The 19,307-nt window shown below is 41.0% G+C and overlaps 1 protein-coding gene across 1 annotated transcript in view; it reads right to left on the reverse strand.

Annotated features, from left to right (window-relative positions):
- Nucleotides 1–6,772: 6,772 nt before the first annotated feature.
- m1ap (meiosis 1 associated protein) overlaps nt 6,773–19,307 on the reverse strand; it is a 36,091-nt gene continuing 23,556 nt past the window's right edge. The window contains exons 4-11 of the mRNA XM_069722560.1: nt 12,137–12,292; nt 11,790–11,949; nt 10,221–10,362; nt 9,739–9,802; nt 9,238–9,380; nt 8,442–8,557; nt 8,018–8,099; nt 6,773–6,994 (exon numbers count right to left, since the gene is read on the reverse strand). Coding sequence (XP_069578661.1) covers nt 6,773–6,994; nt 8,018–8,099; nt 8,442–8,557; nt 9,238–9,380; nt 9,739–9,802; nt 10,221–10,362; nt 11,790–11,949; nt 12,137–12,292 — 1,085 coding nt within the window. The remainder of the gene's footprint in view (nt 6,995–8,017; nt 8,100–8,441; nt 8,558–9,237; nt 9,381–9,738; nt 9,803–10,220; nt 10,363–11,789; nt 11,950–12,136; nt 12,293–19,307) is intronic.

The following is a 19,307-nucleotide window of genomic DNA, read 5'->3' on the forward strand; positions in this document are numbered from 1 at the left end:
TGTAATCAGCAGAAAACTGACTGCTGTTTCAGTGGCTGCTTTATCTCCTCTGACTCATTCAGCTATTAAAATTTTACACATTTCTGCTGTTTGTTACTGAAGGCTGCAATCTTCCTGTTTAGATTATACTGAGTTGATTGTGCCTTCATATCTGTTAAATGTCAGAAAGTAACAAGACAACACATCTTGTCTCTCGGGGTTTCACAGGTTGTTACAAACTGCACTATTATTATGGTCGGTGGCAGTGACTTCCTGGACTCTGAACCAACCACCGTGACTCTAGAACAAACTGTAACTCTAAACTGTCTCCTGGATGCAGCTTCATATTTAACAGACGAAAGTGCTGTTGATTTTCACAGCTAAGTCAGCCAGCAAGGCTATTTATCAAAATGTCAGACTATTCCTAAAACTTCAGATCTTGTTCCTGTATCACAAACAACTCCTCCTTTTTCACAATTTTGTCTTCATTGGCTTTGGCCTTTCACACATCTGCAGAACAGTTCAACTGACCACGTGCGTGTGTGTGTGTGTGTGTGTGTGTGTGTTTACTGATCAGACACTTCAGATCAACTGTTTCTCAGTTTTCTGACAAAAGTCAAGCACTTAGAAATTTGGCTGCAGCACACAAGACACAAAAAGTACCATCTGAAAAATGTGTTCAAATATTTATATCAATGTAGATAGATTCACTGACTTCACTATGACATACATGACTTGAGGTCTGTGTGTGTGTGTGTGTGTGTGTGTGTGTGCGTACGTGCGTGCGTTTTGAGCGACGCGGACAATTTTATCTGCAGGTTTGAGGTCTCTGCATCTCAGCATGTCCACACGCAGATGTTACACACAAACACACAATCTTTGGCTATTATTGTGTCAGTCTTCCTGTCCTTTCACTGTCTCCATTGTGTCAACATTGTGTGACTGTCTTCTTCCCGATTTTTTAAGCGCTGGTCCTCAGCCTCAGACTCACAGAAAGAGCACAGAATCGAAAACAAGGCACTGAAACTAGTTTGGCACAAACAGGTGCTTTTGTGGAGTCCCGTCTTACGTGGTGGGAAAAACATCTCCTTTCTGAAAAATTTGTCGGCGTGACTGCATACGGATTGCTGTGAATTTGCTTCATAGATATATAAAGACGAGAGGAAAGAGGAGAGACATCCGAGGAAAAGAACTGTTTCTGAGTTCAGTCAAGGTTGAGCTGAACAAAAGCACACAGACAACGTGTCAGAAGTCAAAATATCCACTCCTACATCAGCGAGCAAACAGCTAACGCCTGTACAGTTGCTACATTGCGTGCAAAGAGGATCCCAGCTATCCACGGGTTTTTGAAGTATCCTTTTTTTGTGGTTTTGCCCGTGAACATTATTTCCAGATTTCAGAAACCTGGATGAGCCCATATGGAAAGGGCTTATTGGACGTTTCGGGCAAGTAAACACAAACAATCTGCCATTTCATTTTGGTATTTCGGCCACGTCAGTGCTGTGAAATGAGCTGTTAACACGACATTCGCACACAATCAAGTTCATATGACGAATGAACGTGGTTACAAATAACAGCCAATCAAGCAAAGAGCCGTGATAGCAATATTTAGAAATGTTTCAAGCCATTTGACAATTATAAAGCCAATATTTCAGGTCTTTTAGCTCGAGTTTGGAAACACAGTGTAGGCTCTAACTATATCATGCCCATACTCCACCAGGTGAGCGCCTCTGTATCTCTCCTCTCGGAGCGAGGGTAAATACAAACCACCTGCCTGCTTTTGTGTGTTGCAGGCCTTAAGCCAGGGCTCACAAGCGAGCAGCTGCTAACTCTGCCTCGGCCCCGTGTGGTGATGAGCAGGAGGCGTACGGTGGCTTCATCAGAACTTTTTCACTGCCTGTTGCAGCTGGAAACAAGAGCAGTGAAACGGAACCAAAACATTGAGCTGAAAGATTCTTTTCCACAGACTGCTTTAATGGAAACACAGTCCTCCTCTAACAAACTGACCGGGCTAAGAGTCCTAATTGCTTCTTAATATTGTAGCTACTCTTTCGACATCTGCCATCATTTGTTTACAAAGTCTGTTGATGCAATAATTTCCCCGTTACAGTATCACAATTTTTCTTCAAGGAAATGTATATTTAACAGCAAATATTTTTAAAAATCACATCTGTCGTTTAGTTCCTGAAAATTTTAATGTCAGATGTGACAATGCACCTTTTTAATCTTGTGAAAATGTTCCACCTGCCAGCTGCACTTCATAATATGAAACAACTCAGAGCAACATTTCCTCATTCTGTTTCTGACTGCGGGACACAAAAATACAACTTGCGCACATCTGACAAAGATTCGAGTGTTCTGCCTTCAGACAGACCTGAAACTGTCCGTGTTTGACTCTGCAGACCACCAGCTCTTGTGTTTAGCTTTGCGTGGGCGAACTCGTTCAGTCATTCACTCTCTCTCGCCAATCAGCGCTACCGAAAGGAAATGACAGTTTCTCATTCAAACTGTAGCTCCGCTGGCTCGCAAGTAAAAGGCACACCTGTGATTTTGAGGCGTGACCAGGACGTGATTTCTATTTCCTTTCAAAGTGACCAAGCCGAGTTCAAAATTCCACACTTTTTAGTGGTTTATTCATTGAACTCATTTGATGTTTAAAGCGGATTTTCAGTGTGACTTGTGCTCATGATTTTTGTCTCAAATATGTTAATATGCAAATCAAAAGTTGAGACCTTTCAGATATCTCTCAGAGCATTCTAGTTCAGGTTCTCTTGACTTCACCTCTTCACTTCCTCTTCACAAAGATGCACTTCCTCTTTCAGTTCTCACCCAGTGCTAATGGTAAGAGGGGGGCTCATTCTCTGCCTGTGTATGAGTTGTGTATATTCCTGCTCTGGTCTTCTGTGTGTATAGTATTAGAGTCCTGTGGCCAGTGAGGACAATTACAGGAAAGAGACAAGTATTATAGTCTTGGAGACAGATAAAGTCTGAAACTTTTTTTTTCTGCTCTGCAGATTGCATCAAAAAAAGGAAATGGAACATTAAGAATAAAGCAGGAAGTCACAGCACTAATATTATCCTGATATAAATGAGACAGAAAAAAATACGATTGCGCTTTTAGGCACTCGGACCACAAACTTCTTTTTATGGATCAGAATGGAAAATATATAAAAATGAAATGGCTTTAAACAAAAATGAAAAAAAAAAAAAAGAAGAAGTTTATCAAACTGGTCCCATCGCTGTATAGAGTCCTGCTCATGTTGACTTAGACCGACAGACATGTCCACAAAACAGAGACAAAATAGTGCAGTGAAAGGTCACTTCTCCACCCTCAGGAAACACTGAATCAAAACTTAAAAAGTAGGAAACAAATTGTCTCCTGCACAGCAGAGAGCGATCGCTGTTTGCTGGCACCAATCATCACGCCTTTACAACTGCCTCATCTTTTTGGTTTCTTTTGATATACTGGAAAGCATCACCTGCCGATACCGTGCCAAAATGTGTCATATATCTGTCAGTCCATGAGACGATACCGTGTCAGTGTCACGTTTTATCTCGCCTCGGCGTGGAGAATGAGGTGCTTTAGGCACCAAACACCCCGTGGTAAGGGTGAAGGAAATATATATTGGTTGGGGTTAAAATAAGGAAATTTACATAAATCACATGATGTACCTCATCTAAATTAAATTCGATGTTGTATATGTGTTACTTAAAAGAAGTCCATGTTGACTGGTCTAATCTATTTTGAAATACATTACAGCAGTGGCTCAACCCGAAGATCGAGATCTACCCGGTAGAACAAGGGAGAAAAAAGGTTGGAGACCAGCATCACAGGCTCCTATACCATTGCATTACTTTTCATAAAAGTGGCAATGTAATAATAATAATAGTAATAATAATAATAATAATAATAATCTAAAGCTTTAAAGGGTTAAAAGTTCACTATGGATGTCCTTCTGGTTCTAAATTTTTTTTTAAAATTTTTTAAGTGTTGAGTTTTAAACATTAAAAAAAAATAAAAAAAATTGAAACCACATTTTAAAGGTTGTACACAGCCATACTGTACACCGGATGTACTAAATTTTTGTAATTTATGAGCAACCACAATGATGTCAAAGATGAAAGTCATTGACTATATATAACATGTTCATATTCACCTGTATTTTCATAGTAGTATCAGCCTGTGAAGCTGGTATAATGCTCGTATTCTGCAGGTAAAGGTGAAAGGTGGTTAGATGCCCTCTCAACTACTGCTACTTCATCCGACAGAAATGTTACCATAAGAATGCTCCCTCTCCATGTTACTTTTATTTATTAACCTACAGGTCATGAACAGAGTTAAAATACAAATCAATAAATATATATGTAGAAACATATGTAGAACATGTACAAGGTACAAGACGCTGCTGAAATATCACCGAACTGATATGAGTTTAACAGAGTGGACAAATGATATCAGTCCATGTCAACTTCCTTTGTAGGTCAGACAATAAATTAGATTAAAAATGGTCAACAAACACAACGTTACAGCTGAACGGCAACATGAGAAAGTCAAAAGAGTGAGATAAGGATGCTTGTGTGGTTGAGTCACAAAGAACAACAATGAACAAAGAACTATTATTTTGAAAATGACCGGCAGCTTTGGCTCGAAACCTAAAAAATCTCCTGACTAACGAGACACTTTGTCCCAAATTCAAACTCTGAGTCAATTTGCAAACACTAACTATAACACTTTTGTCAACTGTCGGCCACATCCCGTTAATCTCTCAGTTGTGACATTTAATGAGGAGAGCGGCCGATAGCGTTCAGGTCAAACAAGACGAACTTCAGCTCCAGTCCTTTGACCTGTTTTTGGGGGAACAGAGAGGCTGTTGTTCTATCTGGACAAATTCATGATATTCAAACACGTTGACTCCACCTCAAGCAGCTCGTGAGGATAAAAAAGAAAAGAAAATGTAGAGCAAGAAAAAGAGAGGAGGGTGAAGAACAGAGAGAGAGAGAAGTGGGTAAAATGTCAGTGGATAGTTTTAAAGGTCCTCTGCAGATACAAAAGCAGCCTTGTGGTTGTAATTTGTGAATGCGGAAGTCCTGTGACATCACAACGTCATGAAGTCATTTACCACTGAGTTATACCGAATGCTATAAGGTTCAACAAGGGGGTGGAATGGCGGGAGACTCATTAAGCCTGCGTGAGAGTGAGTGTGTGTGTGTGTGTGTGTGTGTGTGCGTGTGTGAGTGCGAGTGTGTGTGTGTGTGTGTGTGTGTGTGTGTGTGTGTGTGTGTGTGTGTGTGTGTGTGTGTGTGTGTGTGTGTGTCAGAGTGTGTGGGTGTGGGTGACAAAGCTTCCTGAGGATGAATAAATTCATATTAATGATGATGGACATGTGTAACTGACCAACATCTACGTATGAACATGAATCATCGTTTAAATGCGTGTTAATATGCAATGCTGAGCAGAAATCAGTCAAACCATTCTACACACACACACACACACACACACACACACACACACACACACACACACACACACACACACACACACACACACACCGGAAATTTGTACTTCACTGCAAAGTTGTCATATTCACTGTTCCACAGAACACACTGCAGATTTTATCTGTTCGTCTTCCATCCACCCCCCTCATGCTGCCTTTCAACCCCCAGAGAGGGAGCTCGCTGTGGGGGTGAAGGCGAGCAGAGAGGCCCCTCTGTCTGCTGCTTTATTCTCTGTCTCATTAAAACAGTGAAGCTGTGTTCAAACCGGGGCTTAAGGGCAAAATGAAGAAGGAATGCGCGTACAGTATGTGTGTGTTTGTCGATAAGTCCTCACACACGGCAGCCCTGTACATTATGTCAGATTTATTCTTTTTGAATTATAGTCTTGTAGCTACTTTCTTTTGAATGCTTTGAACTATGTGTGTGTCTGAAACGAGCAGTGTTTTTTATACATCCATCAGCTCTGATCTTCCACATCGTCCACCGTTTGTTCTTTTTTTGGACATTTCTTATGACTTTCCGTTTCTTCCCTCCATTTTTTAGCTGTTCATTGTCCTGCTGCTTCCCCTCTTTTTAATCTTTTTTCATTGTTTACTGTGTGTGATTTGGAAGTTTTGCTGCCTCAGCAATCTGCAGGGGGCAGTGAGGTGAAACTTTCCTTTCACACACACACACACACACACACACACACACACACACACACACACACACACACACACACACACACACACACACACACACACACACACACACACACACACACACACACACACACACACACACATTCACATGCTTGCACGAGAGGCTTGTTAAATTCAGATCTGGCTAACACCGCTTGCGCGGGGAGCATAAATAGGGATGAAAAGAAGTGTCAAAAGAACCACCCAGTGTGTAGCGCGGCACAAGTGTGTGTTCACAGCATGTCACTGCCTATTGTGTACATTTATGTGCAAATTAGTCTGTGTCTTTCCCTTCTTTACAAAGTCTTTATGAGCTGGGTGATTGCTCACAAGCTTTACAATAGAAACCAATTAGCCAAGTGTGTGTGTGTGTGTGTGTGTGTGTGTGTGTGTGTGTGTGTGTGTGTGTGTGTGTGTGTGTGTGTGTGTGTGTGTGTGTGTGTGTGTGTGTGTGTGTGTCTGTTCTTTCTGACTAAGCTTTACTGTTAATCAGTGAAAACCCCTTTTAAGAGGAAGGATTTAAAACTATGTATGTTTGTTAAGGATGTCCCCTCCTCTCTCTCTCTCTCTGTCTCTGTCATTGAGCTGCACTTTCTTCCACTCACCCTGCGCTGTTCTTACTGTATTATCATTGAGTCATCATCATCATCGTCTTTCTCCTGCCGAGTGGGGGCCGGGGCCCGACGGCCGCCAGAGGTGCTGAGGAAGCTCAGAGCTGAGCGGGAGGCCTTGACAGGAGGGGGTCCCAGGGAGGAGGAGGAGGAGGTGAAGGAGGAAGAGGAGGAGGGCAGAGGAGCAACAGTGGCCCTGACCTTGCTGTTGCTTCCCAGTTGGTGACTCTGGTTTTGAATGGAGACAAAACACACAATCTGAATTTCCAAATAAAAGGCATTCTCACATTCGTATCTATTTATAAAGAATTTTACACAATATTGTTAAGCTCAATAATATAGAAAGCGAAAGAAACACGAGTTTTGGGTACGCTTGATTTATATATTTAGAACGGTAAGAAAATAAAGAGTGAGATAAAAGAGAGGAGGAAGAGGAGGCTCTGAAGGACGAAGAACAAAACAGATAGAACAGAAGATAGGAGAAAGAAAGAGATATGAGTTAAGACTTTGGGGTTAAGTTTCACTGAACAAAGAGAGCGGATGAAGATTTTGTCTGTTTTGCTGCTGAAGTGAACTATTTGCATGTCAGCAGCCTTATCAAGACTGATGAGTCACACTGCCAACAGCAGTCAGGTCACAGCCGGCCTCAGTGAAAAATGAAATGAGGATATGTTACGTTCTCAAATCAGACAATGTCTGTAAAATCAGTAAAATGAAGATCTACTCCAAATAAAAGATTCAAGTGTATTATGAGTCATGTTTAAAGTGCTGAAATGTGCTGAATCACTTCCTCTATCAACATTTTAGTTTGGTGTCCACATGAAACTGAATAAGACGCTGACGCTTTTATCCAAAGCGACTTACAATAAGAATAATGACAAACAGGTGTTTTCAATCAGTTGTATTTGTTGTGTAAATGAGATGAGAAAGCTTTAACCTGAAGTGACACTACATCCTTTAAACTGACAGGTTAAACATGTTGTATCCAGGAAAAAGCTTGTTTATTGATGAAACTGTCTGAATGCAAAGAGTGCTGCCATCTAGTGAGTAAATAGGAAGTGAAAAGTGAGGAGGAAGTTAGTAAACCCTCCAAGCACACAACCATAATGTGGTGATGAACAATACTGACCTGCTTTCTGCAGTAAAAGAGTTGATAACATGAGGGAAGTCGATGACTTGTGACTTCCCTCATGTTATCATTTATATGAGCAGCTGATCGTGACCTTCACACTAAAAAGCGTGTGTGTTTACCTGGCGTGGCTGCCTGCTGGCTGTGCTCTTCAGGCCCTCTAGTGTTTGAGGCTGGTCTCTGTGAACAGCTGCTGGCTGGACCCTGATATCACAAACAGCAACATAACAATAGTCATCAATATCATATTCATAAAAATATCATCTTTATCTCTCTATAATCTTACTATATCACAGTCATTATATTTGCATATTCATCTGTTACATGACCTCCATCTATATTATGTTTCCAGCATGCCTCATCATCATCACTCTCAGTGTCAGTTCCATCCTGATCATTCTCTCGGTTTAACACCTTTTCTTACATTACTGACCTCTACATCCATTACATCGGCATCCTGATCATCACCTTTTTCATAAATACCATCATTTGTTCTAACATGATCACAGGTGGTACACAGATTGATCCTCCTCATCAACTGCTGACCTGTATGGGTATCGTGGCTGTGCGAACAGGCCTCTGCTCCTGAGGTGCTGGTAGAGGTTGCTGCTCAGTGAGAGCGGGTTCAGCACAAACTCCTCATCCAGCTGAGAGAAACAACCCTGATGGAGCCAGAAAACACACAAACATCAAGCAAAACAACAAAGTGTCTATACTGCTGTTTTTTGTGGGTGATGCAGAAGGGCAGACTTTAACTTTAGCTAAATCTCTTTCTGTCAAAAACATGCATGGTACATAACAGCATCATCACATTAATAATATTTCATCCAAAAATGTCATTAAAACAGTGTGGTTCATGTTTTCAAACACATAAGTTCTCCAGGAAATGTGCAATTTCATCACAAGATCAATGGCACGTGATCATTATGGTCATGTCATACAGTATAAGCAATAATAAACTAAATTTAAATATGTACATAATACAATTTTGGTAAATATTTACAGTATATAAACAGTCATACTGTTTGAGACACCTGGTGCACATCTGAATAAATGTTTTTGTACTTTTAACTTGTTATAACTGCATGTATTGTATCTATGTTTATCTCTGTAAATAGTAATAAGTAATAATAATGTATTTTCTGTGCTCGGTTCCAACTTTAATTCAGATTAAATGGCCTCGATCCCATCGAGAGACCAGATGCTACTTTATACTATTTTGACCTCAAATTCAGTTCCTGATATTAGTGTCAATGTCCATGCATCCACAGATAATTTCTACTTCTGCTTTTGCCTCTGTTTACTTCTGCAATTTGTTTTGAACCAACAATGTCCAGCTAACCTGTATTGTCTGCGTCGCGTGAGGTCCAGGGTCCTGAGTTGACACCGGCAGCGAGCAGGGCAGCAACAACTCTCTGGAGACGACCGGCTTCAGGAGGAGGGAGAGAGACGAGGACGGCTGGAGGACATAGTGCGAATACACACCTGTATTGTACATAAACACAGACACAGATACACACACACACACACACACACACACACACACACACACACACACACACACACACACACACACACACACACACACACACACACACACACACACACACACACACACACACAGGGTCTATGAGTGCACACACACAGGGACTGATGAATGGACAACATTTCTGTCTCTCTCTGTTTCACAAACACACACACATGTACGCGCACACACACACACACACACACACACACACACACACACACACACACACACACACACACACACACACACACACACACACACACACACACACACACACACACACACACACACACACACACACACACACACACAGACCTCTGCCTCCAGCTGCAGACTTCTGACCAGACTCCATCTGCAGCAGCAAGAACAAGTCACGACTCTGAAAGAAGGAAAATCAAACATAAAGAAGTGTCATTCGTTTGTATTGTACTGTGGCATATTGAGAATTTTACACCGTGCAAGTGGAAATGAAAGAGCCAGTCAGAGAGCCAACTATTAGGTTGAGGAGAATTGAAATAAGAAGTGAAACAATAAAAAAAAAAAATTCTAACATCTATATTATTATTATTTGATTAAAATACAGTAACAGAAACAACACAATGTCATTGTTCTATTCTACCAGGACTAATGTTTTAAAACCTGGTTTTCATGATGCAAACATCATCTTTATACACTAAAAGAAATCCAAGTATTTGAATATGCAGCTGTAACACCAACAGATAAACTGCTGAAATCTTTAAGTTAGAAACTGTAAAGGTGATCGTCACATTTAAAAAGCGGTAAAAACATGTTCGCACCCTGAGTGTGTGGCAGAGAGCGTGAAACAGGCTGTGGTTGGTCTCCATCTCATCCCAGTCCAGCTGCCAGCAGGTGGTGGGGCGGATCACCAGCGGCAGGCCGTACAACACACTCTCACACACTCCATCTGCATGCACAGCCCTACAACACACACACACACACACACACACACGCACGCACACACGCACGCACGCACACACACAAACACACACAACCTTGATTAGTACAGCAAGAACGAAGGGCAGATTGAAGAAATTAGTTTTCTGTCCTCTATGATTTCATTACTAAAAACTGATATATAAAAGGTTGATGTCAAAGATAACCTCATCCTTCCTAAAATAATCTTCATCAGAATACTGGCAGGATGCAAACACATGACATCGTCAGCAGAGACAGAGAATGACATCATTCCCACCAAGTTTGTTCACAGTTGTGACCTGTTCTCCGGCTTCATTTAAATGTCTCTGCTATAAATCCGGAGTCATAAGTATGTAAAGCACACACAGAGCACAGTAACTTACTGGTATGCAAAACACACACACACACACACACACACACACACACACACACACACACACACACACACACACACACACACACACACACACACACACACACACACACACACACACACACACACACATTTATTCCTACTGCAACTCGGGAAAATGTAAAACCAATGCAAATCTGGGGGTGGGGGGTTAGCTGATGCAAATCAGGTCATACCTGAATGTCTGCTTTCTATCACCAGTGGAGGAATAGTGTGTACTTACAGTAGATGCTGCATTTGTCTGTATGTGATGGTCCTGTGAGTGTGTGTGTGTTTGTAGCAGTGTACTTTTGAACAACACTCTGTTTTTCCTGTAAGGAATCAGCATTTATGCTGCTAATCAGAGAATCCATGATGTGTTTGGTGTGTTTCCAGTCTGATGTGTTGTGAATTCATATTTTGTCCCATTTCTTGAAGTTTGTTGTTGTTAGCGTATGCTGTCCTTTCCTGTTTTACCACAGACAAACTCTTCTCTGGAGTTTCTACTATTTGAGGCTACAAAGATTTCCACAGCAAAAGTCTGGACGGGATCTTTCAGGCTTAGAGCTATTTTTCTGCTCAACTGTAGTTGTTTGGAGATTTCCAGCATCAGAGCAGACGACCCCGGCAGAACAAAGCAGAGTCTGATGTGATGGGAGAGTTTCATCTGAGAAATATTCTCTATACTCTCTGCTATCAGAAAGGAACCATTCATAGACAAACGGGGTTTCACTGCATGCACATTACATAACACAGACAACACACACAGATCCTACCTCCCTCATTTTAAACAATCCACTCATCTTGTCCTCTGCCAGAGATTTTGTTTATTGCCTCTGGCATTGTTTTGGGGTATTTTTTGAGAAGTAATAACTATTTATTTTTTTTAACAAAATTTGTGAAAATTGTCAACATTCACTTTCATGTTCATGTTCATCTTAGTAATTTGTAGGTTATACATTTCCAGCAAAGCTGAAAATGCAGGTCAGTTAAAGGTATGACAGGTTTCTGGCTCCCCATCACTGCTGCCCACTCTTACTTGATTGCTTTCAGTCTCTGCGGCGTCGGGCTTTGATTGGCTGAGCCCTTAGAGACAGGCAGGAAGTCACGAATGCTCTCAGTCTTCACTCCCAGGTTAGGGGTCAGGGGGACGAGGGCGGGGCTTATCAGGCGCTCCTGCATGTCACACTTCACACACACTGCAGGTGCCACATGCCACAAGAGAAAGACATATTATGTATTAAAGACGTCTTTATTTGACTATACTCGACTTCTAACAAATCACTGACATCCCAAATCATCACCGTCTTTATATCCATCTATTGTTTACATAAACTAGAGGATGTTTATGTGTGTGTGTGTGCGTGTGTAAGTGCTGTATCTAACCTGAAATAGGACTATCCGGAGGGCTTGGCAGCAGGAGGTGAAGGTGCTCTCTGTTGCCGCCCTGTTCTTGAAGCCATGCCTTCAACACCGTCTCCATGGCGAACACGCTGTTTTCCACCTGCTGCAGGTCGACCTCGGTCCCCAACATCAGAGAGTCTACAGACGGACACAGAGGGACATCGGTGTTCAGATGAAAGAGAGACTGGACGGTTGGAGACTGAAAGAATGTAAACGTTCTTCCAACAGTTTCAATAATGTTTCATGACTGAACAATCAGGACAAACTTTTTTTTAATTTTTTTTATAAATTTTTTATTTAGCATTTATTTTCTAACTTATATTTATTTTAAAATTTTCAATACAACAGACTTGTTGTTCACCAGTTTAATTTGAGTAAAACTTTACATTAAACTCTTGACAGTTGCTAAAGAAAATTGTTATTTTCCTCCACTAGATGGCAGCAATATTCAATATATCTACTATACAGTTGCGAATGGCCTCAGTGACTCGAACTGACATCGAAGACTTTTGAACTTCTGAAGGCTTCAGTCTCTCGAAAGCCTTCTTAAGCCTGTCTGGATGAGAGGAGAAGGCAGCGATTTCATGAAGGGAAGAATTAGGACTTCTTATTGCATGTCACCCTCCTGAAGTAGACAGAAGATTCAAAGAATATAATCTGTTGCTTTTCTGGTAATTTTTTTTGATTTTGTGTGAATCTGTGATTCTTCTCTTATATTTCTGTGCTTTGTCCCAAAGGACAGAACAGACTTCCACCGGTCTCCTTTCTTTGCTCAATGATTTCCACTCACAGAAAAGGAGAAGAGACCCTATGGACCTGCCCCACCCTCATCTCCTGTTCTCATCCCCCATTGTCCATTTACTAATGCAGACTAGACTCAAACCTTACAAAAGCCCCCTCTCCTTTTCCCTCTGCCTGCTGTTGAATAGTTAATGACCCATCAGGAGATAACTAATGGGACTAAAGAGAGAGCAGAGGATCATGGAAACACTGCGAGGGTACAAACGGAGAAGAGGTTGACAGAAGGGAGGATAAGTTGGAGAAAGAGCAGAAAAGATGGATGAAGAACACACAAAATAGTTAAACTCTCCCTTGCCGGGAACTTTATAGAGAGAATGAGAAACTTTAAATTCCTTGACTAAAATACGTCATTGCTTCTTTCATCTGTCAGCTACCGTACGGAAGCTATTTTTGGCTCTGAGCCAAAGTTTTCAAAAGTGCTTCATCTAGAAATAAGTACTTCATCTCAGCGGGAAAGAATTACGCTTGCTGCTTTTTTGCTGATGGACGCTTGTGGTCTGATCCTCGCTGGGTGACGGCAAGAAGGATGGAGGCTGACAGAGGAAGAGGGACAATTCAGAAAGCATGTGTGCACTAATGACACTGGTACTTTACAAGTTCTTCTTTTATGTGTAAATAAAAAAAGACATACTGTAAAGTCAAGATGCTTTGCTTTTCAGTTTTTGCCATGTTGCTCTTCCTCTGAACACGGATTAAAGAACGTCTCTGATACTTGTGACCAGCAGATTAATAACACCTGCATCCTACTGTATATCAGCTTACTGTGCAAAAGCAGTGACTGCAGAGAAGGATTGTAAAGGAGGAAAGGAACAAAGAAGAAGAAATGTGTGTGTGTGTGGGGGGGGGGGAAGCTAGAATCAATTCCCAATAACTCCTACATAATTAGAAAGAGAGGGCCAGAAAAGTGAAAGTAGAAGGAAGGGACATTTCAAAGACATGTACGGTCAAAGTAGGAGGAAAAGAAGACGAAGACAAGATGTGGTCTTGCCTTTATGGAAATGTTAATGGTGAGATAAGAGAAAAATCCTTGAGGAACGGACACAGATGGAGGGAAGCGAATCGATCGCCATTCCCTGTGATAATGTCTGTCTGGGGAGCAGGAACGCTGAGAGGAGGAGGCAGACTGATGGAAGTTGGTGTGTGCAGAAGAGAAGGGGGAGAAGGTTTAAATTACAGAAAGAGCAAAACCAGGAAGGAGGAAGGAGAAGGGACAGCAGAAGATAAGAAAAGACAGAGCAGAGATGGATGTGTGTGGTGGGTGATGGATGACGGACCACACCGACAGAAATGCCGGTAATTAGACCACAGAGTGCGGCTGTGTTTGTGTGTGTGTGTGTGTGTGTGGGGAGAGAGAGATGAAGGCAGGCAGAAAGAGGGGCAGAGACAAAATGAGGTGTGATGCTTCTCATAACCGCATAAATAACTGAAGACAGTCCATCGTGTGTGTGTTTTGAGAGAAATACAGTACAGACTGAAGAGAATAGGTGAGAGTAGTTAACCCTGATGTGTGTGTGTTCAGTGATACGGCAAGAAGCTGAAGTAATGATGATGTCGGTTTCTCTCCGGCAGCCTTATCTGCGTTCATGAAGAATGTGTTTACTCGACTCCTACAGATGTGTCGTCTTGTCAATCTCTGTTGGGTCCATTTAGAGTGTGTTTTACTGCAGGTATGCAACATCCAACATAACTATGTGTTATCTTTCAGTCCTCCCACCACTGCCTCTCTCTGCACCAAAGTTATGAGCGATTAAGAAACTATTAAATTATGAGCCAGAGCAAGTGACCCGTCCCGGTTATCTACAAGTCTAATGGTGCTCCTGGAGCTCATTAGCATGTCCTCTGTGTGTGTGTGTGTGTGTGTGTGTGTGTGTGTGTGTGTGTGTGTGTGTGTGTGTGTGTGTGTGTGTGTGTGTGTGTGTGTGTGTGTGCGTGCGTGCGTGTGTGTGTGTGTGGGTGGGTGGATACCTGGGAAGATAACCGTGACATGCATGCTTAGGTAAGCATGCAGGGTGGGAGTTGAATGTCATTAAGTGTGTGTGTGTGTGTGTGTGTGTGTGTGTGTGTGTGTGTGTGTGTGTGTGTGTGTGTGTGTGTGTGTGTGTGTGTGTGTGTGTGTGTGTGGCGTCAGGTCACAATTCCTATCAGACATCATAAAAACACAGGGTGTTCACTAAAAACAATTCTGATTTCCCTCCTCTCACGTTAAGTGCTACACTACAACTATATTCGGTGAATGTCTGTTAAAAATGCGACAAACAAAAATGTAAAACAAAAAACATGCATTAAAACATTGTAAAAATATACAAAATACATTTTTAAAGAGTGAGAACTCAGTGATGTAAAGATGTCAGAATAAACCCACCAATTAGTGCTGTAAATAGATTCTTTAATAGTTTTACTTTTCAGAATAAAACTCTACAGTGTAATGTTCCTCTTTAGATTTGAAGATGTGACTTATTTTAATGTAAGAGGCTCCATGTTGTGTAAAAAATACCAAAGATTTGAGTGCTGTAGGACTCGAAAACTAAACATGTCTGACTGTTATTTTTGAAATTGTGGCATTTAAAGATATTTTATAATAACAAAGGATTAACTGACATAATACAATGTGAAGGACTCTGAAACAGTCCTCGGCTTTATGGGGAAACACCACAGCTCCAAGGCCTCGGATGCCTTGCTGGCCTACTTTCACATTAGCAACTCTCTTCTGTTTCCACTTGTCCAATCATCTGAGACCTTTTCTCAATTCAAATGACTTATAGTGGATTCTAGATATTAAAATGTGCAACAGAATTTCAATATTTAGCTTTAGATGACACCTTACTGGTGCAGGGATGCAGCTAAATCCTTGACAAAGTTTGTTGTTGGAAAAAAAGATTTGATAAGGGCAAACAAATTTAAAATTACACACAGGCAAACCCACACAACTGTAAAAACTGAATTTGATCAGATGAAAAAGTAATGACTTGAGCTTTGCTGTAATTTCCCTGGAGTCAGTTTGTTTTTGTTGAATGACTGAGTGATGAGTATTTCCGGAGAAGGCTGGGGTATTTTTCACAGCTCTGCCAAAGGGAGGCCTGTCACTTTTCGCTTTTTTCGCAACTATGGGGGAGAGAAAGGAATTTATTCAAATTAGATTTTTAGAAGAAGTGACAGCCCGACAAGGAGAAATCTGCCTAACTGTCTCCGGCCACCTACAGCTTTTAAAAACACACTGACATTGTTGAATCTTTGTTTGTCTCTGACCAAAAAGGCTTATATCTTTGATTTACAAGTTGGTGAGTGGGGAGTTTACGACATTCCCTTTCTTCTGTAATGTGATGTTGTCCTCTCTCCCAGCCTGCTGCTCTTCATCGAAGCCTCCACGCCCAGTAATGCCTCCTTTTATTCTGTGCATTAGGAAGAGAGCCTCGTCTCCATGACCATCGACCAATGAAACATTAGCTTGTGTGTAGAAAGTAATGACACTAATGCTCTACTAGAGGAGGAAGCTGAGCTCTTCACTACAACCCTGTTTTCACTCTGTCATACAGATCAGCTTCTTCAGATCCTGATAATGGACACTGTGCTCTGTAATGGTGGCAATACTTTGGAAAGTTTCTGATGATCATTTTTCTCTTTCCAGAAAGGTCAGGGAAATGGAGAACTACTTTGAAGTCCACAACTTTATGACATCAATAGTTTGGACTTGTTTGCTCCATTTGAAGTTGTTTACAATGATTAACTTGATCCAATTTAGGTCTTTTAAAGGCCTTTTCTATCTATTTGCACGAACATTATGGCTTCATGTAAATAATGGTATTTTACAGGTTTCTCCCCCACTGAGGTCAGGAGTCAGGTATAAAACAAATAACTTACTTTTTAAGCACTTTTCTGAATACTTTTCAGGTTTATTTAAGTGGCAACCCACAGTGACGTCACCCATTGGTTTGTGATCTGCTGCTTTGATGCCTATAGACTGGCATCTTGGTTTTTTTTTTTAGCCAGAAGTGACCATATTTGGACAAACAGGGGAGGAGTGAGGGATCAATCTGACTCGATCTGACTAAGAACCCAAGGACACTACGCCCCTCACGCCTTCACTGGAAACCTGACTGCACCGCAGCCCTATCAATAAAACAGACACGGCCCTAAACACACCTCTCTTTGTGGCCTGATATCTAATTAATGATGGTATTATTTTCAGAAGGACCCCCAGAACACTGATCAGAAGGCGCTTTTTGAATTGGACTTCATTGGAGAGATTTTTTTTTCTCCCGCCCCTACTGGCCCTCAGTGGTATTGCATGTAAAAGCCCTTCCACATTGCCTTAACTTTTCAAAACTTAAGTCAACGTCCATTTGTATTACTTTTACTGTAACTTTTTTTTGGTGTGGTCATCAGTTTCCTTCATTATGATAGCACTTTGCTCACAACGGTATTGATTTTAGTTTGATATATTACCAAAAAAAACCCATTGGACTTATTGTTGAGGCCTTTTCCCAAATATGAAAAAATGTGTTGCCATAAAAATAAGACCGCAGTTAAAATAAACCAACGTTTTCAGGTAAATAATAAGAAAATGCCTTTCTTACTTATCTTTCAAAAGTATTATCATATTAAGAAGTTGCTCTTAATTCACCAGGTAACTCCTTATGTAAGTAAAAATATTTATTCTTTGCACCCATGCGTCAAATTCATTTGGAGATGAAGCACTGCTGTGTCAGGGGGATTCTCTCAGCCTGATGCCTCCCCCTGACACCAACTTCACACAAAAGTGTACATAAACATGAAGGAAGTGTTGATGAATGTCTGTCTATGGAATTTCCCTCTGACATCCATATTTCCCTTGCAGAGCGACACTGACAGCACACACTGTGTCCTCGCCTGTCAGCGTGTCTGTGCGAGCTTTAATGATGAATAGCTCATTGATGTAGTTTGAGACTGTGACAAATAGGACATTGATCATCTGGTCTGAAACACGAGCGCTCGACAAACCAGCGGCTGTGTGACCTAATTGCCTCGCAGTCACTTCTGTTAAAGCCATGCGGTCATAGGGACAATTAAAGCAGACAGACACTTGAAAAGGACAAGGGGACGAGGGTGAAAGAACAGCCCTGTTATCTGCCTGTCATGTTGGACGAGGAAGAACAAAAGAAGAGAGAGAGAAAAAAAAAGCGAGTGATAGAACAAGAAATACTTCAGGGAAGGTTGAATCATGAGACTATTCATATTTGATGCCTCATTAGGTATGTTACAGCGTTCTATACAAGCGTGAAGTGTAAGTGAACGCAGCATGAAAAAAACGTGTGGATAATAAATACCTCAGCAATTACGACTTTGTATATATATTTTTACAATCAGTGGTGCAAGAATTTATTGTGTTTCACCACAAATTCCTCCGGACAGGAGGGATTGGGTTTGTAAGCAGTTCATCAAATTCAAGTATATTTTCAAATCTACTCATAAAATCTGAATCCTTTCAAATCCCATAGTGTACATTTATTATAGATAACCACAACTCCACAGATTCAGTTTAGATTTTTCATTGCCTTTTAGGTGACAAGCCAGGAATACTGCAGTTTATAAATTCTAGCTACTAAATGAAACAACCCTAATAATAATCATAATAAATGAATAAATAATAATTTAATAAAGCTCGCCCAATCAACAACCTGCTACAACCTGAAAACTGATTGATAGTGACACTGAAATAACAGCTGTAACATACTGACATTTAAATCACAAACTACTTTGTCCAAACGACAGACATCCTGATGATGATGTGATGATGCACAAAATATTGAATAGTTATGCGTATAAATGTTAACTGGGAGAGTACCCTGTATTCAACGTACCACAATCAGCTGATCATTTATTCAGAGAAGAGTCATTCCTTACAGGAAACACACATGAGTTTCCCATGTTTTCCACATAGGACACATGTGATCACATGTATGATACATGCAGTACATGCATAATATATGTTGCAACATATATTAACATGGGGGAAATATTTGGAAAGGTTTTCAGCAAATCGCAGGTCAACACTGCTTTAAAGAGAAGCCTGCAGGCATTACCTGTTATTTTCACAACACTCTTCAAATACCCAATAAGCTATATAAACCTGAGAATATGAGTTAATTCAGTATGATTCATGAAGGAACTATTACTTTGGTCCTGCTTTTCTCACCAATCATTCTCCAATGAGCTATGGCCAACAGATGGAAAGAGGTAAAGTGATAGCAAAAGATCAACCGCCCGGTTTCAAGCAGAATCTGGAAATACAAGACGCTTAGATGGAAGAGAAGGACGCAGAGACTCTGAGAGGATGGCAGCTGCATGACTTCTTTGAAAAACTTGAAAAAGACAA

Source organism: Brachyistius frenatus, unplaced genomic scaffold (assembly GCF_029030835.1).
Source record: "Brachyistius frenatus isolate BFR_SWC_R1_liver_20210118 unplaced genomic scaffold, ASM2903083v1 Contig_295, whole genome shotgun sequence".
Classification (NCBI taxonomy): domain Eukaryota; kingdom Metazoa; phylum Chordata; class Actinopteri; family Embiotocidae; genus Brachyistius; species Brachyistius frenatus.